Consider the following 23924-nt stretch of genomic DNA (forward strand, 5'->3'; position numbering starts at 1 on the left):
TCAAGTAATTTCCGACTTAGGTTGACCCTGAGCGAGGGCTGGGTAAATGACCTTGGAAGGCTGTATCCGACCCCCGGGTCTTAGTTTGAGGATCCCTGCTGTAGCCTATAAGAATTGATAATTTTTTACTATAGGAATAGAGTACACTTATGATTAATCCATTTGTTCACAAATTGTTTCAAATCTTTTTGTTAGAAAACTCTTTGTCTTTTTTTCTCAAATTCACTGAAAAATATACAGATGTGTATATTACAGCTAATTGTGATGTTTAATCTGTTTGGAATTAGGAAGAGAAATAGGCAACTGCCAATTACACATGAAAAAGAAGGTCTTGGGATATTGTTTCATAGCAAATATGGCAAAACACACTTTTTAGTCATGGAGAAATATATCTGAACATATTTACAGAATTCTCATAAATATATGGTAATCAATATACATACTTAAAAATATTGTTCCTTTAGGGGGAAAATAGATAAACAGTAGCAAAATGAAGGTGAAAAGGGTTTTGGCAGGCAATTTTTTTAAAAAAAGTATTTGAAAAAGACAATGGAACATTTGTAAAGTCAGTAAATATTTCATAATAAATCATTATGCCACAAATATAATTTTGTCAGTAGTTTGTTTGGTGATAATGCATCATCATAATCATCATTTTTTTCCACAGACATTCCTTGCCACCTATCCAGCCTGTTAAATTTCCAGAGAAGTGATTTTCCTTGTTTGGAAAAAAAAACCTGACATTGTTTTGGCAAGTTATATTCCCAATATGGCATAATTCAAACTGATGGAGTCAACCATGTAAGTAGAATATACTGGTTTACATTTCATAATTGTTAATGTTTTAATGTGATCAAAGTATTATCACCATACATTTGAAAATATTGTCTAATTATGTATCTTAGAACATCATAACTCTAAGTACATCATTTGGAAAGAGTTCTAGTTAAGATGTTCTAAGACTGTGTTAAAAACAGTGAAGCAAGATAGGATGCAAAAGGAATATTAAGTCTTGTAGAGAACTTGTTTTTTCAAATTTTTCAATTGATACACTACAAGCTTATAACACTGCCATTTGATCAAGACACCACTGTAATGGGAGTGTATACAGTTTAAATAGTGGGTAGAAAATGATTACTTATAAATATCTTGGCTAAATGCTACGTTATGGAATAGCACTTATCACACAGAAAATACTGGATTAGTAACCAGATGCACCCAGAAAATTACACTTCTTCTTTTATGTTTAATGCTACCAGCCAATTCATATTGATGACTGACATCAACTTAAAAATACAGTCAACTGAGATCACCTAGCAAGGTTCACATAGTTCAAACATGTGTCTAAAACCTGTCCTTCTGATAGCTTGCATTAGGCATGCATTAGGAAACTTTTATTCTACCTTTCTTTCTTTTTTAAAGTATTTCAAATTTTGATGGTTTAAAAGACATGCTTTACAGTATCACCTAACCTTGTTTGCTTCAACCATATCAGTAACAATGGAGTGCCGGAGTGTTCTTTGTCAATACTGAACATAAAAAATTGGATTTTCAGATTTTAACTTGGCCGCAGCTAGCTCACCTAGATGATTTCTTCAAAAAATGAAGCAATTATTTGGCTTTGAAAACAACTTGACTAACTGGATTGTTGTAGATTTTTTCAGGCTATATGGCCATGTTCTAGAGGCATTCTCTCCTGACATTTTGCCTGCACCTATGGCAAGCATCCTCAGAGGTAGTGAGGTCCGTTGGAAATAGGAAAATGGGTTTATATATCTGTGGAATGACCACGGTGGGACAAAGGACTCTTGTCTGTTGGAGCTAGGTGTGAATGTTTCAACTGACCACCTTGATTAGCATTTGATGGTCTGGCAGTGCCTGGTGCAATCTTTTGTTGAGAGGTAATTAGATGTCCCTGATTGTTTCCTCTCTGCTGTTTTGCTGTTGTAATTTTAGAGTTTTTTTAATACTGGTAGCCAGATTTTGTTCATTTTCATGGTTTCCTCCTTTCTGTTGAAATTGTCCACATGCTTGTGGATTTCAATGGCTTCTCTGTGTAGTCTGACATGGTGGCTACCAGTATTAAAAAACTCTAAAATTACAACAGCACAACAACAGAGAGGAAACAAACAAGGACATCTAATTACCTCTCAACAAAAGTTTGCTCTAGGCACTGTCAGGCCATTGTATGCTAATCAAGGTGGTCAGTTGAAACATTCACACCTAGCTCCATCAGACAAGAGTTCTTTGTCTCACCCTGGTCATTCCACAGATATATAAACTCTTTTTCCTCTGAGGATGCTTGCCATAGATGCAGGCGAAACGTCAGGAGAGAATGCCTCTAGACCATGGCCATATAGCCCGAAAAAACCTACAACAACCCAAGATACATATGTTTGAAGTTAATATAATGAAAGAAATGCTATTTTGTCTCTATGCATCACTTTTACTACCATCTATAATTTGCTGCTATGTGTTCTTATTGTGGAAGTGCATAGAAAATTATTTTTCCAGTATTTGTGGTAACCTTTGTTCACATATAATTTCACTACTGTGTGCTTAGAATAAAAAACTCTATGGAAAAAACATTATTCTGAATTAAAAAGCCATTTTTTTAAAAAAAAAAATCTATGCATAAACTTGATGGACATTTTCCTATCTTAGCTGGTAAAAAGGCACCTAATTTTCACAGAAATGAGACTTGCCTGCCTTATTATATCTGTTTCTGCAGAAGAAGACAGTAAGAGCCAATCACATGAATCAGCATAGTCCCACAGTCTAAAATATGAAGCAATTTTCATGTCCATAGTCAAAACATAAGATCAGTTCAAATGTATAAGGAATATAAATATTAATAAAATTTCTTTCTCTCACAAGAGAAACTGGTATAGCTCCTTTTTGTTACTGAATTCACAAAATGATGGTTTATGTTAACTCACCTTGGTTGCAATCATATTCATGCTTATGTCAAAATAAGTACTACTAATTCAAATTAGATTCACATGTAAGTTGATACACATTGTTGATATAAATCATGGTTTGATCCTGGGTTTGTTCACAAGTAAAGAAGAGTTGCAATTCAACTAAAGACAGAAGTTTCCAATCTCTTACTGTGAGCAAAGAGGCAGCAGGTCAGAATGACTGAGCCCACGATTTACTGGAACTTCCTCTGATAGTAAGATACTATGCTTTCTTTATATTTGAATCAACTTCAAACCAGACTAGAAAATAAGCAAGAAGCAATTTCACCAAAAGCTGAATTTTAAATATAAACTTAAGGAAGCATTAAAAAATATAATATGTTGGAACATGAAGCACGGATTGTCTAAATACAGACAAGATCTGACCCATTGTATAAGGAAGTGGTTCTCAGCCTGTGGGTCCCTAGATGTTTTGGCCTTTGACTCCCAGAAATCCTACAGCTGGTAAACTGGCTTGGATTTCTGGAAGTTGTAGGGAAAATCACTGGAATAAGGCGTTCATCTCATCTTTGGGCCTCACTTTTCTAGTGCCCTACATTCTAGAAAAAGGCATGATGTTTAGCAGGCATGTAGCTGGGGGGGGGGGGGGGTTGAGAGGCTTACTGGTACATTATTTAAACTGGGTTGTTGTAGGTTTTTCGGGCTGTATGGCCATGGTCTAGAGGCATTCTCTCCTGATGTTTCGCCTGCATCTATGGCAAGCATCCTCAGAGGTAGTGAGGTCTGTTGGAACTAGGGAAAAGGGTTTATATATCTGGGGAATGACCAGAGTGGAACAAAGGACTCTTGTCTGTTGGAGCTAGATGTGAGTGTTTCACCTGACCACCTTGATTAGCATTTGATGGTCTGGCAGTGCCTGGTGCAATCTTTTGTTGAGAGGTGATTAGATGTCCTTGTTTGTTTTCTCTCTGTTGTTTTGCTGTTGTAATTTTAGAGTTTTTTTTAATACTGGTAGCCAGATTTTGTTCATTTTCATGGTTTCCTCCTTTCTGTTGAAATTGTCCACATGCTTGTGGATTTCAGTGGCTTCTCTGTGTAGTCTGACATGGTGGTTGTGAGAGTGGTCCAGCATTTCTGTGTTCTCAAATAATATGCTGTGTCCAGGTTGGTTCATCGGGTGCTCTGCTATGGCTGACTTCTCTGTCAAACAAGGATATCTAATCACCTCTCAACAAAAGATTGCACCAGGCACTGCCAGTCCATCAAATGCTAATCAAGGTGGTCAGTTGAAACACTAGTTCCAACAGACCTCACTACCTCTGAGGATGCTTGCCTGAGATGCAGGCGAAATGTCAGGAGAGAATGCCTCTAGACCATGGCCATACAGCCCGAAAAAACCTACAACAACCCAGTGATTCCGGCCATGAAAGCCTTTGACAAATACATTATTTAAACTGTTATGTTTATTCATATCATGATCTGATCACTATGCTCAATATATCCCATATTCATGGGGGTATTGGGATAATGATAGAAAAGGTTTGCTAGGGTAGATCCTCTCTCACTCAGACTCAGCCCCCCCCCCCCCCCCAATCAAAATCCTGGCTACAGGCCTGATGTTTAGATTTACAGTTCTGATCCCATTGTATTATGATGGACAGGAAGAGCAATAATGAATGCTGACAACGGGAAATAAAAAGGAACAACACTAGAAACAAATCTGCTCACTTATTTACCCCTTACTTTCTCTCATTTTTCTTTCATTGGCAGGCACAAGAATATTCTGCCCATTTATACAAGATAACTAAAGTTAAAATAAACGTGAACAGCCATTGCTCCAAATCTTTGCAATCATGTTAATCCTAAGCCACTTTTAGACTATCCTAATTTGAGGTAGAACATTTTATTTTTATTTTATTTATTTAATTTACATACCACCTTGTGGACAGAGTGGGATCCAAGGTGGCCATTTTTCCTCCCAATTATTTAGAAAAGCTGTCCAATAATTCTGAAACATTTTCATTTGGTAAACATCAATCCAACACTCAGTGCGAAAACTGTAGGAGAACCACGTCCTCTCTCATATTGTAGCATCTCTAGGAATTTGAAGTCTTTCCTTTTTTTTAGCATTGGGAAAAAGTTGTTGTGTCCACGCTCCATTCGGGCCTGTGGCATCTACTGCAGGATCAATATGGTCATCCGGTATCATCCATCTCAAGAATACAAGGAAAAGAAAGCTAAGCACAGCCAAAACAGCAAAAATACAGCCTGTCACAGGGCCACAGTGAGAGATAAGCCTGTCAAGCCGTTTCGACATTGGCAAGACAGTTTCACTTCCCACTCTGTCATACACCTAAGAAAGAAAAAAATAGGTGTAAGATTTCTCTACAGCATTTAGTCTGTCTCATCTAACAGTCTACCACTTGTAATATTGAGTAGACAAAGGTAGAGAAGGAAGGAAGGAGAGAAAGAGGGAGGGAAAGAAACAAGGAAAGGGAGAAGGAAGCATGAAAGTAAAGAGAGAAGCAAGGAAGGAAGGAAGGAGGTAGAGAAGGAAGAAAGGAGAGAAAGAGGGAGGGAAAGAAACAAGGAAAGGGAGAAGGAAGCATGGAAGTAAAGAGAGAAGGAAGGAAGGAAGGAAGGAAGGAAGGAAGGAAGGAAGGAAGGAAGGAAGGAGAGAAAGAGGGAGGGAAAGAAACAAGGAAAGGGAGAAGGAAGCATGGAAGTAAAGAGAGAAGGAAGGAAGGAAGGAAGGAAGGAAGGAAGGAAGGAGGGAGGGAGGGAGGAAGGAGAGAAGGAAGAAAGGAGAGAAAGAGGGAGGAAAAGAAATAGGGGGAAGGAAGGAAAGTTAAAGAAAGAAGGAAGGAGAGAATGAAAGAAAAAAGGGAAAGAAGGAAGGAAAGAGGGAGTGAAGGAAGGGGGAAGATGTAGAGAAAGAGGGAGGGAAGGAAAGAGAGAAGGAAGAAAAGAAGGAAAAACGGGAAGGAAGGAAGGAAAGAGGGAGTGAAGGAAGGAGGGAAAGAAGGAGAGAAAGAGGGAAGGTTGGCCACAGCAACACGTGGCGGGTATAGCTAGTTTCAAAATAAAACAGATACAAATAAAATTACATTAATTGAGGCATTGGTAGGTTCAATGTTTTTGAATATTTACATAACACTGTAATTTAAGATAAGACTTTCCAACTCTGATTCTAAGCTTCTTCAAGGTAAATGTCCTTATGTATCCTTCCAATAATAATAGAGTAACATAATAAATGTAATAATAATAATAATAATAATAATAATAATAATAGAGTAAAATAATGGAAATATAATAACAACAACAATAGAGTAAAATAATACATGTAATAATAACAATAATAAAGTAAAATATAATGTAATAATAGAGTAAAATGATAAATGTAATAATAATAATAATAATAATAATAATACATAGAGTAAAATAATACATGTAATAAAAATAATAACAACAGAGTAAAATAATAAATAACCTTGACCCGAGTATAAGCTGAGAGGAACATTTTCAGCCTATAAAAAGGGCTAAAACTAGGCTTATACTCGAGTATATACAGTATGCTCTGTTCCTCCTCCAGTCTAAAAATATTTAGTTGGCCTTGCTGACCTCATTAAAATGACACTCTAAAGATGGAGAAAGGTATAGGTATAGGAGTTTCAAACATGAAAGTTTGCCTACTTTTTCAGTTCTCTTTGCAACGTTTCTCCAAGTGTAGAAAGTTTTAACTTTGTTATGTATGACTTCAGGCAACGGAAGTGATCCTGACTTCAGCTGGCTAATAGCTTTTTCCAATCCATTACACAGAGAATTCACAGAAGGTTCACATAAGATTATGAAGTCATCAGGCAACACTTCAGGAATCCCACCAACTTTTGTGCTTACCACCTATATGGGAAAGAAAAATGTCTTTATATTGACAATAATATCTAAAAAATATCAACAAGACTTAAACGTTTGTTTCATCTAAGAAAATAATGTTATTTAAAAAAAATAAAAAACACTAGCTGTGAGGTAGGCTAGTTTGACACTATATAAACGCCCAACATTAATGCTTAATAACAGAGAACCTTTCTGGTTCCAGATCAAACTAGGCAAGGAATCTTCAGGTGTTGCTGAACGACTACTCTTATCAGTCCTACCTAGAATAACCAATAGTCAAGGATATGAGAGGGTCACAAAATGCCTACCTGAAGTAGACCCTCAGATACAAAACTGTTGCTTGTTGGCTGTTTTTTCTCTCTCTCTCTTCTTTCACCCCCACATTTTCAATCTGTCATTACAAAACATTACTACTTGTGACTTTTTGCTCATTCAGTTCTACTAACCTTAGTCTTCTACAGGTATCTTGTCCTCACACTGTCTTTCTCTTTGTTCTTAAAATGAGTTTTCAAAATGCTCAGGATGGAGCTTCTACTACTAACATCTCTCCAATCAACACAGGTAGAGAATGCTGATTGTTGGGTTGCTGTGAGTTTTCTGGAGTGTATGGCCAGGTTTCAGAAACATACTCTCCTGAGGATGCCTGCCATAAAAAGGTAAAGGTAGTCCCCTGACATTAAGTCCAGTCATGTCTAGATGTGGGCAAAATGTCAGGAGAAAATGCTTCTGGAGAATGCCATACACCTCAGAAAACCCACAGCAACATAGTGCTTCTGGCCATGAAAATCTTCAACACAATGTTGATTGTTTACATATATGAGGGGTATTTTTAAAGTAAGGTCCGTTTTTTTGTAGACACTAGTAGTTCGCGCGCATACCGCAATGAACGCATGCATCGTGTACTGGCATGCCTCGGGAACAACTTTGCTCAGTTTCCGCTCTGTAGCTAACCTGTACGGTTCTGTTCTGTGCTTTAAAAATGTTTAAGACTATCAACTCACCCTCCGCATGTGAAGTTTACTCAGTGATACGGTTTTTGTCAGCAAGGAACCTGCCTGCTGCAGAAATTCATCGACAGATTTGTGAAGTGTACGGTGATACTGTTATGAGTGAAAGCAAAGTGCGTAAGTGGGTACGACAATTCAAAGATGGCCGTGACAACGTCCATGATGAGGACAGCTCCGGTCGCCCTTCTTTGATTACAGTGAACTCTTGGTTATCGGAGCAGGTGGCAAGTTTTTATGAAGAGGGTATTTTAAAATTGGTTCAGAGGTATGGTAAGTGTTTGAACAAACTTGGCAACTATGTCGAAAAATAGAGTGAAGTATGTACTTTCTGAAAATAAATTTACTTTTTTGAAATAAACTTTCATTGTGTACTTATGTTCAAACGGACCTTACTTAAAAAATACCCCTCGTATTAGGACACGTTCCTGTGATTTTCTTCACAGTAGGGGGTGATTCTCTACAGTATTGGAAACAGGAAATTTAGTTGAGCTCTACCCATTAATCGACTCATGGAATAGCCCTGAGCAAGATTATAACTTGTCCTTCTATCTTGCCAATCTGTCTTAGTTACTGGCCTCTGGATCCCTCTACCACAGCAGGAGAGACAGCTAGTTTCTCATCTTTTGCCTGCTTCCTTCAGATTCTCTTCACCTCCTAACCTCATTAGTGGACTGGCTACTAGAGTTGGATAGGTTGATTTGGAAAAACCTGAAAGTCGGAAGAAAACATACGAATTTGGACTTCCGCTGCAGTTTTGAACCATGCAGGAAAGGTGGGGGGGGGGGGGGGAGGGGTCCGAATTTGAACCATTTACCTTTTTTTAAAAAAAAAATTATAAGATGTGTGGATGTCTCCCAATGTTATTTTAATTTTCACAACCATTAAGCAACTTTGGTAAGGCCTTTTTTTTTTTTTTACAATCTTATGCTTTCCACCGGCAATGCAAGGAGGGATGAGGTGGACATGGCTAATCACAGCCATCTTTAAGTGTAATTTGTGAAGACCAGGCCCCCAATGGTAGAGATTGCAAAAGGCCCTGCTGTTAAACTACATTTCCCACACTGCCCTGTTGCTCATTAGCCAAAATGGCTGAATGACCCAATAATAGCTGTCTGTGGCCATCTTCATCTAAATATAAAATAACTGATTGAATCTACAAAGGTGTCTAAAGAAGGCAGCAAAGCAATAAGCAACTTTTGCAAAGCCAAGAAAACATAAACTTGCTACCTCTACCTCACTACCTCTGAGGATGCTTGCCATAGATGCAGGCGAAACGTCAGGAGAAAATGCCTCTAGAACATGGCCATATAGCCCGAAAAAACCTACAACAACCCAGAACATAAACTGCTTAAAAACCAATCATTTTACTTTTGCCTGATTCCCATGGGCAAAGCACTGGGGTAGCCAGCCACAGCCAGCCCTTTACAGTCAGTAAGTAATGATTAAATAAAATGATTGATTGCATTTGCAAAAAGGAATAAACAGATGGATGTGTCTTGAGGTTCTCCTCCAACTCAGTAGAGGAAGCAAATGGATGTCAGGAGAGTTTGGTGCCTTTCTGTCCAGAAGAAGGGGGTCAGTCTAGATGTCTCTTGATGGGGTCTATACTATGATTTCTGTTCTCCATCAATTTAACACAGTTTGTGCCACACAAACAAAGTGTCTGGAGTAGAACAACTATTTTCAAAGTAAAGACCACCCAATGAAGCAGGAAATAACACTTTCAAACCAGGAACAGAATTTCTTTATTATTAAAAAATGTTTTTTTTTATAAAAACATTGAAAATTTGCCAAAACTTTATGGAGAAGTCAAAGGCTATGAAATTTGGTCAGCTAACAGTGGTCCACGTGTTCTGCCACTGTAGCAAGTTTCATCAGGATTGGTCTAAAAATGAGGGAGGGAGAATCCCCTGAAATTTCCCCAGTGCCAGTGCTGTTTTTTCCCCCTTTTTTCCGCATTAACGAATCGATTTGGAAGTTTCAATTTTTTAAAAAAAAAATCATAAGTGACTTTAGAATCGAACCACCACCATCCTCTACATCCGAAATGAGTATTTAACTATTTTTTTGGCTCAACCAAGCCTACTGGCTACATAAAACTGAGGTCAGACACTGAATATCTGGAGAAGGCAAAAACCCATCATCCCTCCAACTGCAGTAGAGGGATCCTTGACCCATTTGTCTTCTCAGGAAAGGTAAAGAGGAGGAGGAGGAGGAGGAGGAGGAGGAGGAGACAAACTTGTTGAGCTTTTTTCATTCCTTTTGCTTGCTTTACTTCTCATCCTCTTCACCACTCTATCTCATTTAAAGGCCAGCTACATACAACCAAGCATGAGAAGAGTGAAGAGGAGAGGTACTATACGGTTCCGGCCCAGTGTATTTGTCCGAACGGATCTCCCTCTACATCCCACCTCGAAGTTTAAGATCTTCTGGGGAGGCCCTGCTCTCGACCCCGCCAGTCTCACAAGTGAGGCTGGCGGGGACGAGGAGCAGGGCCTTCTCAGTGGCGGCCCCCCGCCTGTGGAACTCACTCCCCGGGGAGATTAGATCGGCCACCTCCCTCCTAGCATTTAGGAAAAAACTAAAGACCTGGATGTGGGACCAAGCTTTTGGTCACTCTGACAATTAACTCAAGGACCTGGCGATAGACAAAGATAATCGGAGTAGAACGGATGTATGGACTCTGATATATGGACTCTGACATGAGATGGTTTTAGGTATTATGTTTTTATGATGTATTGATGTTTTAATCTGACTGTTGAATTGTTATATTTTTTGGATTACTTGTTGTGTGATTGGGCATCTAATTGTGCCCTCCCTGTAAGCCGCCCTGAGTCCCCCTCGGGGTGAGAAGGGCGGGGTATAAGTGAATGAAATAAATAAATAAATAAATACTACTTGTTTGCTGTCCTTGGATGGTCTACAGCAAGAGCTCAGTCAGTCTGGAAAGAGCCTACCTTAGAAGAAGCACGGGCCACTTCTTAATTCCTTGCTGCAACAGGGAAGCACCAAAAAGCTGCCACTATTTTTTCAAACTGGTATTACAAAAGGCTAAAACCAGTGCCAGAATAGACAAGAGAAGCTGCACTGACCTGTGTATAAGCGGACCCCATTTTTTGAAATCACCTTTTTGGCAACCACCACCACCACCTTCCAATGATTAATACACAAGTAAAAATTGTAATTACTCCAACCACTATTTACAGTTACAAAAATTCTGCTCCTATTGAAGTGAGATTGAGAGTCTCCCTTAACTAAATCTAACTCAACAAGAATATTTTAAGAACATATCTTTAAATATTTTCTATGAAATACGGAGACTAGTTTTTACCTGTAACCCACAACTGGCAGCTTCCACAATTGCCATGCAAAACGCTTCAGTGAGAGAAGTGTTTAGAAAAATATGTCCTTGGACCAAGACATTCCGAACATCCTGATGTTCCAAAGCACCCAGAAGGCGAACTCTGCATAGTTATGGGAAACAAAATTTAAAAGTAATATTTATAGACGTCTTCCTGACATGGAGCATGATTACAGCCAATGTTAAACACATTTTGTTTCATTCATATTAATGCAACAAATTTATGAATGTGCATATTGTATTTTGTTTTATTCCTGATACTGTAAGGTCTTTAACTGTGATCCATTGTACCAAACTACAAAGTTGTATGATGATTTTCAAAAATGCTTTCACTGCAAATCGTAATACTTATAATCAAGCATTCAACCTTAAGTGTCTGAGGAGAGAGCAGAAGGTGAGCTGTGTTTTGGCAGTCATTCTTGATTGATTTTTAAAGGCTTGTGTGGGGACCTTTGTGTGATTTAGGCCATGTACTTTCTTGAGCACATGCTCAAAGGTGGGGCTTGTACTGAGCCACTGACTTGTTTGGGGACAGAAACTGCTTCAATCTTTGAGATCACTACCTGAGATCCAGCAGCACACATATTAAGGCCCCTGCAGTCATATCAGTAAGAGTTGAACAATGGATCCACTAATAGGCATTTTACTGTTTTATAGGTACTATTTTATTATTAACTAGCCATCCCCTGCCATGCGTTGCTGTGGCCCACTCTGGTGGTCATGGGGGTTCTGTGTGGGAGGTTTGGCCCAATTCTATCGTTGGTGGGGTTCAGAATGCTCTGTGATTGTAGGCGAACTACAAATCCCAACAACTACAACTCCCAAATGTCAAGATTCTATTATCCCCAATTCCACCAGTGTTCACATTTGGGCATATTGAGCATTTGTGTAGAGTTTGAGTCCACAGTGCTCTCTGGATGTAGGTGAACTACAACTCCAAAACCAAAGGACACTGCCCACCAAACCCTTCCAGTATTTTCTGTTGGTCATGGGAGAACTGTGTGCCTGGAGCAATCTTTTGATGAGAGGTGATTAGATGTCCTTGTTTGTTTCTTCTCTGTTGTTGTGCTGTTGCAATTTTAGAGTTTTTTAATACTGGTAGCCAGATTTTGTTCATTTTCAAGGACGTCTAATCACCTCTCAACAAAAGTTTGCTCCAGGCACAGTCAGCCCATTGTATGCTAATCAAGGTGGTCAGTTGAAACATTCACACCTAGCTCCAGCAGACAAGAGTGTCTCCCCCTGGTCATTCCACAGATATATAAACCCATTTTTCCTACTTCCAACAGACCTCACTACCTCTGAGGATGCTTGCCATAGATGCAGGCGAAACGCCAGGAGATAATGCCTCTAGACCATGGCCATATAGCCCGAAAAAACCTACAACAACCCAGTGATTCTGACCATGAAAGCCTTCGACAATACAAATTCATTGCTGTTTCATATACATATAAAATATAAAAGGTAATTTTATACACACTGTTTTTAATAATTTTGTGCATGAAACAGTGTGTGTACACTGAGACATCAGAAAGAAAAGGTGTCACTATCTGGGAATGAATTTGGAGTATTCTGGATTTCAGAATTTTTGATAAGGGATACAGTATCTATTAAAATATTTACATCCCATCGTGTATCACAGGATCTGAGTGATGCAAAAACAAAATCACTGTTAGCAGTTAAAATGCAAGCATTTAAGATCTTGTTGTTGTTCATTCGTTCAATCGTCTCCGACTCTTCGTGACCTCATGGACCAGCCCACGCCAGAGCTCCCTGTCGGCCGTTACCACCCCCAGCTCCCTCAAGGTCAGTCCAGTCACTTCAAGGATGCCATCCATCCATCTTGCCCTTGGTCGGCCCCTCTTCCTTTTGCCTTCCACTTTCCCCAGCATGATTGTCTTCTCTAGGCTCTCCTGTCTCCTCATGATGTGGCCAAAGTACTTCAACTTTGTCTCTAGTATCTTTCCCTCCAGTGAACAGTCGGGCTTTATTTCCTGGAGGATGGACTGGTTGGATCTTCTCGCAGTCCAAGGCACTCTCAGCACTTTCCTCCAACACCACAGCTCAAAAGCATCGATCTTCCTTCGCTCAGCCTTCCCTAAGGTCCAGCTCTCACATCCGTAGGTGACTACAGGGAATACCATGGCTTTGACTATTTAAGATCTAAATAGTCTAAAAAGATAGTAAATACTGTAACCAGTTAAAAATGTCAAAGCTATGTGCGTGTTGTAAAATAAATCAGTAAGGCACAAAAGACTTTATTATGTTTTTACTTGGTGCCCAAATGAAGCCATCATCAGTGCTATTTATTTGTTTGTTTGTTTACTGTATTTGTATGCCGCCTTTCTCAGCCCGCAGGTGACTCAAGGCGGTTAACAGGGCAAAATTCAATGCTTACAATGTCATAAATACAATTAAAAACATAACATGTAATAAAAACTAAACAAATCATAATTAGGTCTTCAAGGGAAAGATATTCCACAAAGCAGAACATCCTATCAAGTGCAACACTGAATCTGGCAATATCATAGAAATGTATATGAACTGCATGCCTCTTCTCCTCATAGGCATCCCCCCACCCCACTCCCCATTTCTCCCATCCTTTCAATTAACATATTATCTACACTAAAACAAGTCACATAGGATATACCTGTCATGGAGCTGGTACCTTTCCCGTACCTCTTCTAATACAATTCGCTTTGGCCCTTCTCCTCCAATTAAGAAGTGTAGATCTGGATACTTCTGACAAAGCTCAGGAATTATGCCACTAAGTAAATCTATACCTGTATGCATAATATAAAAAACATTGCTATTACAGTATAAACATTTTTAATGAAGTGTTTAATCTCATAAATCAGATTTATAAGAATGAGACATTTGTTAATCTGGAGTCAATATATACAACAGATTCTCAGTTAACCGAAACTCAAGTTCTCAAGCAACTGACAAAAATTGAAGAAATAATACATTAAAAATCATAAACAATTTTAGCAGAAATGTATGTTTACATTAAGTTTGCCTTTATTTGTCTTAATTGGTTTTTAATTACTATATTTCAATAATAACATCAAAACTGAGTGTATGGTATGGTATAGTATGATATGAAATAATACAATATAATTCTATTGAATTTATGTATTTATTTGTGTCAGGAGCGAATTGAGAAACTGCAAGTCATTCCTGGTGTGAGAGAATTTGCCCTCTGCAAGGATGTTGTCCAGGGGATGCCAAGATGTTTTACCATCCTGTGGGAGGCTTTTCTCATGTTCGCGTATGGGAAGCTGGAGCTGACAGACAGAAGCTCATTCCACTCCCCAGATTCGAACCTTTTGTTCAGTGGCCCTGCCAGCACAAGGGTTTAAGCCACTGCGCCACCGGGGGCTCGTTATATCCAGATAAAATACAATACAATATAACATAATGCAAACTCTGATTGTAGGCGAACTATAAATCCCAGCAACTACAACCTTCAAATGACAAATGAATGACACAATAGAAACAGCTTTGAATGTAAATGTCTCTCTCGCTTCATGATCAATAATTATGATAGGTTATTTAAAGGTTTCCTCCATTCAAAGCTGAGGTATACCAATGCTGAAGAGATTTTTTTACTTCTAGCTAATGAAGTAAACATTCATTACTTTTCTTAAAGTACAAATCTATGTAACAATTATTCAGAGTCTTGCTTGTGTGTCTTATGCAACTATCAAGGTCAATTTAAAACATCCTAGATTATTCCTGACGTGACACAGTCCAGCCACACCAAAACGAATGCAAGAAAACACCATGCATATGTATTATGGATACGCCTCATCCCCCAAAAAACCACTGGGAAAAGAGTGGCCCTGGAACAGTGGTTCTCACCTTCCTAATGCCACGACCCCTTAATACAGTTCCTCATGTTGTGGTGACCCCCAACCATAAAATTATTTTTGTTGCTACTTCATAACTGTGATTTTGCTACTGTTATGAATCATAATGTAAATATCTCATATGCAGGATGTATTTTATTCACTGGACCAAATTTGGCACAAATACCCGAAACACCAAAATTTGAATACTGGAGTTGATTTTGTCATTTGGGAGTTGTAGTTGCTGGGATTTATAGTTTACCTAGAATCAAGGAGCATTCTAAACCCCACCAACGATGGAATTGAACCAAACTTGGCACACAGAACTCCCATGACCAACAGAAAATACTGAAATGGGCTTGGTGGGCGTTGACCTTGAGATTTAGAGTTGTCTGGAAATGTGACACTATTTCCTGTGCTGGTCAATGACCGAAATAAATATTTTGATTTGATTTGAGAGTTATAGTTCACCTACACGCAGAGAGCACTGTAGACTCAAACAACGATGGATCTGGACCAAACTTGGCACAAATACTCAATATGCCCAAATGTGAACACTGGTGGAGTTTGGGGAAAATAGACCTTGACATTTGGGAGTTGTCGTTGCTGGGATTTATAGTTCACCAACAATCAAAGAGCGTTCTGAACCCCACCAATGAAGAATTGAGCCAAACTTCCCACAGAGAACTCCCATAACCAACAGAAAATACTGTATTTTCCTGGTGGTCTTTGGTGACCCCTCTGACACCCTCTCGCGACCCACCCAGGGCTCCCGACCCCCAGGTTGAGAAACACTGCCCTAGAGAGACAATCAGATTAGGCTTATTTGTAATTTTAATCTATATGTATTTTAACTTGTTGTTATTATATGATGTTTTTTAGATTGTACTATTAGCATTGAATCCTTGCTGTGAGCCGGTCTGAGTCCCCCTATGGAGGTTAGAGAAGATTGAGATATAAAAGCTCTAAATAAATAAATAAAAATAATCATTCTCCCAAGTTGTCTATGTAGCCCTCGGTCCTCCAGACCAGTCTTTTTCTACCTCCTCCACCACAACAGACTGGATTGATTTTCCTGGAAGCCTTCAGGTATAACCATTTACCTTTTAAATACATGAAAAAGTACAAAAAAACAGGTGGGCCAAAAATAATAAAATTCATTTCAACAGGGATAAATGTATGAAACTACTCTTAAAAAATAAAAGCAAAATGCACATGTATAGGATGGGTGACATTTGAAAACAACACACATGAAAAGGATCTAGATTCTTAGTAGACCACATGCAGAACACGAGTCAACAGTGCTTTGAATGTGATTTTCCTGCTTCTTGACAGTTAGTTGGTTTAGATGGCCCACAAGGTCTTTTCCAACTCTATGATTCTATGATGCTGCAGCTAAAATAGCCACCAGGCAATTGAAAGGTAGCAACATTAACATCAATGCGGAGGGAGTGAAAAGAAAGCCCTTCCTCAGCTATTCCCATTCAGATTTCTCTTCGGCCACCAACACATTGAGTATCAGAATCATTGGAATGCGTGGTGGCCTTCATGGCCAAAAAATTCTTCCATAGCCCTTTTCTAGGGATTCTACATATAACAGGGCACTCTCAAATCAACATGATCCCATGAAGTCTAAAGGTCTGTTTATAAGCCCCACATACAAATTTCAATCCATACAATTAGCATTCTCATAAGTTTCTGATTCAATTGCAAGTTTTTCCACCAACTGTATGGTTTCTATCAAAAGTCTGGAGCCCCCGGTGGCGCAGTGGGTTTAACCCCTGTGCCGGCAGGACTGAAGACCGACAGGTCGCAGGTTCGAATCCGGGGAGAGGCGGATGAGCTCCCTCTATCAGCTCCAGCTCTTCATGCGGGGACATGAGAGAAGCCTCCCACAAGGATGATAAAAACATCAATTCATCCAGGCGTCCCCTGGGCAACGTCCTTGCAGATGGCCAATTCTCTCACACCAGAAGCAACTTGCAGTTTCTCAAGTCGCTCCTGACACGATTAAAAAAAATCAAAAATCTGACCAGAATCTTAGGTTTATAATTAAGTAAAACTACAAAACCTTAAAATCAACTTCCAAATTACTTAAAGAAGGGGTCCTCAAACTACGGCCCGGGGGCCGAATACGGTCCTCCAAGGTCATTTACCCGGCCCTCGCTCAGGATCAACCTAAGTCTGAAACAACTTGAAAGCACACAACAACAATCCTATCTCATCAGCCAAAAGCAGGCCCACACTTCCCAATGAAATACTAATAAGTTTATATTTGTTAAAATTGTTCTTCATTTTAATTATTGTATTGTTCTAAAGTATTTTTGCACTACAAATATGATACGTGCACTGTGCATAGGAATTCATTCTTTTTTTTTTCTTCAAATTATAATCCGGCCCTCCAACAGTTTGAGGGACTATGACCTGGTCCTCTGTTTAAGAAGTTTGTGGACCCCTGACTTAAAGCATTTATAATGCAAATCACTACATAAGAGTATTTCATTTTTATCATCTCCATAACATGTCAGAGAAAAAGAAACCACACTTAGATGCAGCTTATAAATCTTGTTACCTTTTCGATACACAAGCCTGCTGACAACAACAATAGTTATTGTTTTATTATCCCATCTAGATGCATCTGGAGTGAAGTCAGTAGGGTCAACAGCATTAGGGATAACGGAGACTATCTCAGGATTCAGTGCCGCTCTCAACACAGTGTTCTCCTTGCTAGTGTACGAAACACATATTATGTGATTTGTATCACACAGCGATACAGTCAAGAGTTTATTTGTGAGCACTGAACTGACATCAGCAAATCCAAAAAGAGAATGGTCTGTGAAAACCGTCCGTAGCTGCATTGTCTTGGCATGGAAGAGTGCATCGTGAGCCATAGCGGAAAAGGAACTATGGGCATGGATGATGGTGACTCTTTCCCGGACAAATATATACCTGAGCAAAGGCAAGCTGTGGAATAGAGTTGTTGCTGTAGACTGGTTGTACATAACTCTTAATGGCAAATAGTAGACTTTCAATCCATTTGTGAGGTATCGAATGCCTTTCCGGTCTTCGTAAGCATGGGTGACTATGATCACTTTGTGTCCTCTTTCAATCAGGCACTGTGACAGTTGGTAGATGTGGCTTTCTACTCCTCCCATATTCGGATAAAAAAAGTCCGACACCATGCATATACTATGGCTTTGACACGGGTGTGTTGAAGGCTTATGAGAGTTCACAGTGGGAGAGGGTGTGGAGGAGAGAAACTGTCTGTGATTTCCTCTCCTTCTACTGGCCATATTAGATAAGCAATCCACCTACGTGACAGCCATTCAGTATGAAGAACAGGCCCCATTCATTACCTATGACAGCAAACAGAGCAAAACGTATTACATCATAAAACTCAAAACCCCTGCAGGTATCTTTAGGTAAAATTACAACATTTAGCTGTACAAGCCTATGCATGCTTATTCAGAAGTATACAACACCCTGTTCAAGAGTTGATTTTACCTCTAGTGAGTGGGTTAGATTCAGTCATACATACAGAAGGCCCATTACAATTATTGGGGGTTATCTGAAGTATATGTAACGAAAATGGTTTCAATACAAATTGACAATACAAAAACAATTTTTAGTCTTGCTTTAGAGTTCCAACTGGGTTCTAATTATTACTATACTGCCTATTACAGGGAATACCAGCTGATCCTTAATCCATCTAAAACACAGACATGTGCTTTTTACCTTAAGAACAGACAAGCATCTCGAGCTCTGAGGATTACCTGGGAAGGAATCCCACTGGAGCATTGCAGCACACCCAAATACCTGGGAGTCACCCTGGACTGTGCTCTGACCTACAAGAAGCACTGCCTGAATATCAAGCAAAAAGTGGGTGCTAGAAACAATATAATAAAAAAGCTGACTGGCACAACCTGGGGATCACAACCAGACACAGTGAAGACATCTGCCCTTGCGCTGTGCTACTCTGCTGCTGAGTATGCATGCCCAGTGTGGAACACATCTCACCACGCTAAAACGGTGGGTGTGGCTCTTAATGAAACATGCCGCATTATTACGAGGTGTCAGTGTCCTACACCACTGGAGAAATTACACTGTTTAGCTGGTATTGCACCACCTGACATCCACCAGGAAGTAGCGGCACTCCAAGTAGAGGCACTCCAAGTGGCCAGCTACTGGTCAGCGAGTGTCTCTGTAGATCTTAGAAAACTATTTCTTGATTTAAGTCGTTGACGTGCTGGCTGATACACAAAGGGGTGGGCTGGAGATGTCACTGCCTTGGTCCTTTCACTATTAGTTGCTACTTCCCGGTGGATGTCAGGTGGTGCAATACCGGCTAAGCAGTGTCCTTTCTTCAGTGGTGTAGGGCGCAGACACCCCATGACAATGCGGCATGTCTCATTAAGAGCCACATCCACTGTTTTGGCGTGGTGAGATGTGTTCCACGCTGGGCATGCATACTCAGCAGCAGAGTAGCATAGCGCAAGAGCAGATGTCTTCACTGTGTCCGGTTATGATCCCCAGGTTGTGCCATTCAGCTTTCGTATGATATTGTTTCTAGCGTTTTCGAACTGCTAGGTTGGCAGAAGCTGGGGCTGACAGTGTAAGCTTATGCCGCTCCCCAAATTCGAACCTGCAACCTTTCGGTCGACAAGCTCAGGGCTATAACCCACTGCGCCACCGGGGGCTCCTCATTTATATAGATAACTGTATTCTCAATTTGCTCCTGAGGGTTGTTGTAGGTTTTTCCGGGCTATATGGCCATGTTCTGGAGGCAATTTTTCTCCTGACGTTTCGCCTGCATCTATGGCAAGCATCCTCAGTACCTCTGAGGATGCTTGCCATAGATGCAGGCGAAACGTCAGGAGAAAAATTGCCTCCAGAACATGGCCCGGAAAAACCTACAACAACCCAAAATAAATTGAATTGATATTAAAAAAGGATAATACATTCTCTCCCACAGATAATTATGTGACATGTTCATTCCTCCCTAACTTGAGCCCCTTCCACACAACTGAATAAAATCCCACATTATCTGCTTTGAACTGGGATATATGGCAGTGTGGACTCAGATAACCCAGTTCAAAGCAGATATTGTGGGATTTTCTGCCTCGATATTCTGGGTTATATGGCTGTGTGGAAGGGCTCTGGCTGTCAAACAAAAAACACCACAGGGCAATGCTAACACAAAATCAAGCTCAAACAGCACAATATGAGGGATCTCTTTGCTTACAGGAAAGAAGTACTTTATATAAAGATGATAAAGAATTGGGTCATCTTAGGGCCCATCTACACTGATCATTTAATGCAGTTCAAAGACAAGAAACTGTGCATTGAGCTGCTTTTTTCCAGTAGAAAATCATACTGAGAAAGCACACATCCTGTTCTGATTCTTACTGGAGTGTTTCACTAGTAAACCCAAAAGGAAACTCAGGGACTTCTCCCTCTGCTACGCCCCACGCGGTCCCTCACTCACCTGCCGGCGGAGTCTGTCCCACTTCCGGGTTCACTCCGGGCGGGAGTCGTCTTTCGTCACCTTAGCCCCGCCCACTCGGCCCCGCGAAGATTTCCGGGTGTATAATAACCCAACCAGGCAGAGCACGTGACCGGAGAAGAGCCAATCCGATTGGGCTAAATTCAGGCAGGGTCTTCGAAGGGAACAATTTTAACAAATATAATAAACTTATTAGTATCTCAATGGGAAGTGTGGGCCTGCTTTTGGCTGATGAGATAGGACTGTTGTTGTTGTGTGCTTTCAAGTCATGAGGAGCGGCTTAAAGAGCTGGGCATGTTTAGCCAGAAGAAGAGACGGCTGAGAGGAGACATGATAGCCATGTATAAATACTGTTGAGAAGCACTGCTCTAATCTGTTAAAATCGTTTTGAATTCTGAATGTAAGATGAATGTATTGCCAGCTCTGTGAGTCTGATGGGGAGGCAGAACTCCAAAGGGGGCGATTCTGTCCCTTTAAGAGACGATTCTCTCCCTTAAAGGAACAGTAGCCCATACTTTTTACCTCTCAGTGTGATGAGGCGGGGAAACTGCTGCCAGGTTTCCAGAGCGCCTGCGCGGGGAGAGCAGGGGGCGTGGCTTCTTGGGTGGGGCCGGGCTCTTCCCCTCTCAAAGTGATTTATTTATTTATTTGTCGTGTCAGGGCAACCAGTCAATTATATTACATTTCTAACAGTACAAAGCAAACAAACATACAAAATTTGTGAGTTTGGTAGTTGATTAAATGTCCTTTGACCAGTATCTGGCCACTTGGAGTGCCTCTGGTGTTGCTGAAAGAAGGTCCTCCATTGTGCATGTGGCAGGACTCAGGTTGCATTGCAGTAGGTGGTCTGGGGTTTGCTCCTCTCCACATTCGCATGTCGAGGATTCCACTTTGTAGCCCCATTTCTGAAGGTTGGCTCTGCATCTCGTGGTGCCAGAGCGCAGTCTGTTCAGCGCCTTCCAAGTCGCCCAGTCCTCTGTGTGCCCAGGGGGAAGTCTCTCATTTGGTTTCAGCCATTGGTTGAGGTTCTGGGATAGAGCCTGCCACTATTGGACTCTTGCTTGCTGAGGTGTTCCAGCAAGTGTCTCTGTAGATGTTAGAAAACTATTTTTTGATTTAAGTCGTTGACATGCTGGCTGATACCCAAACAGGGGGTGAGCTGGAGATGTCTCTGCCTTGGTCCTTTCATTATTGGCTGCTACTTCCTGTCAGGCTAAACAGTGTAATTTCTCCAGCGGTGTAGGGCGCAGGCACCCCGTGATAATGCGGCGTGTCCACTGTTTTAGCGTGGTGAGATGTGTTCCACACTGGGCATGCGTACTCAGCAGAGTAGCACAGCGCAAGGGCAGATGTCTTCACTGTATCTGCTCGTGATCCCCAGGTTGTGCCAGTCAGCTTTCGTATGATATTTTTTCTAGCACCCACTTTTTGCTTGATGTTCAGGCAGTGCTTTTTGTAGGTAAGAGTACGGTCCAGAGTGACTCCCAGGTATTTGTGTGCGCTGCAATGCTCCAGTGGGATTCCTTCCCAGGTGATCTTCAGAGCTCGGGATGCTTCTCTGTTCTTGAGATGAAAGGCACATTGTGTTTTAGATGGGTTGGGGATCTCAAAGTGATGAGGAGGGGCAAGTCCTGACAGTTTTCCACAACGCATGCGAGGGGAGAGCAGGGGGCGTGGCTTCTTTGGAGGGGTGGGGCAGTGGCCCATGCTCTTCCCCTCTCAGTGTGATAAGACATGCTGCATTATCACAGGGTGTCTGCACCCCACACCGCTGGAGAAATTACACTGCTTAGGTGGTATTGCACCACCTGACATCCGCCGGGAAGTAGCAGCCTATAGTGAAAAGACCAAGGCAGAAACATCTCCAGCTCATCTCTTGTTTGGGTATCAGCCAGCACGTCAACGACTTAAATCAAGACATAGTTTTCTTAGATCTACAGAGACACTTGCTGGAACACCTCAGCAAGCGAGAGTTCAAAAGTGTCAGGCCCAAACCCGGCACCTCAATCCATGCGTGATACCAGATGAGAGACTCCCCCCAGGGCACTCAGAAGACTGGGCAACTTGGAAGGCGCTGAACAGACTGCGCTCTGGCACCACGAGATGCAGAGCCAATCTTAAGAAATGGGGCTACAAAGTGGAATCCACGGCATGCGAGTGCGGAGAAGAACAAACCACTGACCACCTGCTGCAATGCACCCTGAGCCCTGCCAAAAGCACAATGGAGGACCTTCTTGCGGCAACACCAGAGGCACTCCAAGTGGCCAGATACTAGTCAAAGGACATTTAACCAACTACCAAGTTTGCAAAATCTGTGTTTTTGGTTTTTTTTTTTTAATCTGTGTGTTTGTTTTGCTCTGTTAGAAATGTAATACAATGGTATGGTTGCTGATGACACGATAAATAAATATATGTGATAAGGCGGAGCAACTCCTGCCAGGTTTCCACAGCGCCTGCGCGTGTTTTCTTGAGAGGGGCCGGGCAGTGGCCCATGCTCTTCCCCTCTCAAAGTGATGAGGAGGAGCAAGTCCTGTCAGTTTTCCACAACGCATGCGCGGGGAGAGCAGGGGGCGTGGCTTCTTCAGAGGGGCCGAGCAGTGGCCCATGCTCTTCCCCTCTCGAAGTGATGAGGGGCATGTCCTTTCAGTTTTCCACAACGCATGCGCAAGGAGAGCAGGGGGCGTGGTTTCTTAGGAGTAGCCGGGCAGTGGCCCATGCTCTTCCCCTCTCAAAGTGATGAGGAGGGGCAAGTCCTGTTAGTTTTCCACAACGCATGCGCGGGGAGAGCAGGGGGCGTGGCTTCTTAAGAGGGGCCGAGCAGTGGCCTATGCTCTTCCCGTCTCAAAGTGATGAGGAGGGGCAAGTCCTGTCAGTTTTCCATAACGCATGCGCGGGGAGAGCAGGGGGCAGTGGCCCATGCTTTTCCCCTCTGAGTGTGATGAGGAGAGGCAAGTCCTGTCAGTTTTCCACAACGCATGCGCAGGGAGAGCAGGGGGCGTGGCTTCTTAAGAGAGGCCGAGCAGTGACCCATGCTCTTCCCCTCTCAAAGTGATGAGGAGCAACTCCTGTCAGTTTTGCACAACGCATGCGCGGAGAGAGCAGGGGGCGTGGCTTCTTCAGAGGGGCCGAGCAGTGGCCTATGCTCTTTTCCTCTCAAAGTGATGAGGAGGGGCAAGTCCTGTCAGTTTTCCATAACGCATGCGCGGGGAGAGCAGGGGGCAGTGGCCATGCTTTTCCCCTCTGAGTGTGATGAGGAGAGGCAAGTCCTGTCAGTTTTCCACAACGCATGCGCAGGGAGAGCAGGGGGCGTGGCTTCTTAAGAGAGGCCGAGCAGTGACCCATGCTCTTCCCCTCTCAAAGTGATGAGGAGGAGCAACTCCTGTCAGT

General features: G+C 41.5%; 1 protein-coding gene across 2 annotated transcripts; it reads right to left on the minus strand.

Moving 5' to 3' along the window:
• Positions 1-4808: 4808 nt before the first annotated feature.
• PIGA (phosphatidylinositol glycan anchor biosynthesis class A) lies at positions 4809-20854 on the minus strand. 2 transcript variants are annotated; one of them, XM_060781543.2, is made up of 6 exons: positions 20520-20661; positions 17607-18390; positions 13834-13966; positions 11154-11286; positions 6615-6821; positions 4809-5274 (listed from the first exon to the last, which is right to left on the minus strand). In XM_060781543.2, exons 2-6 carry the CDS (start codon positions 18325-18327, stop codon positions 5002-5004), a joined length of 1467 nt encoding a protein of 488 aa, XP_060637526.2. In that variant the 5' UTR covers positions 18328-18390; positions 20520-20661; the 3' UTR covers positions 4809-5001. The 2 variants fall into 2 exon arrangements, with proteins under 2 accessions (XP_060637526.2, XP_060637528.2); XM_060781545.2 differs by lacking the exon at positions 4809-5274 and adding an exon at positions 7124-7206 and having other exon boundaries at positions 6730-6821; positions 20520-20854.
• Positions 20855-23924: the final 3070 nt, after the last annotated feature.

This window comes from Anolis sagrei, chromosome 6, assembly GCF_037176765.1.
Source record: "Anolis sagrei isolate rAnoSag1 chromosome 6, rAnoSag1.mat, whole genome shotgun sequence".
Classification (NCBI taxonomy): Eukaryota; Metazoa; Chordata; class Lepidosauria; order Squamata; family Dactyloidae; genus Anolis; species Anolis sagrei.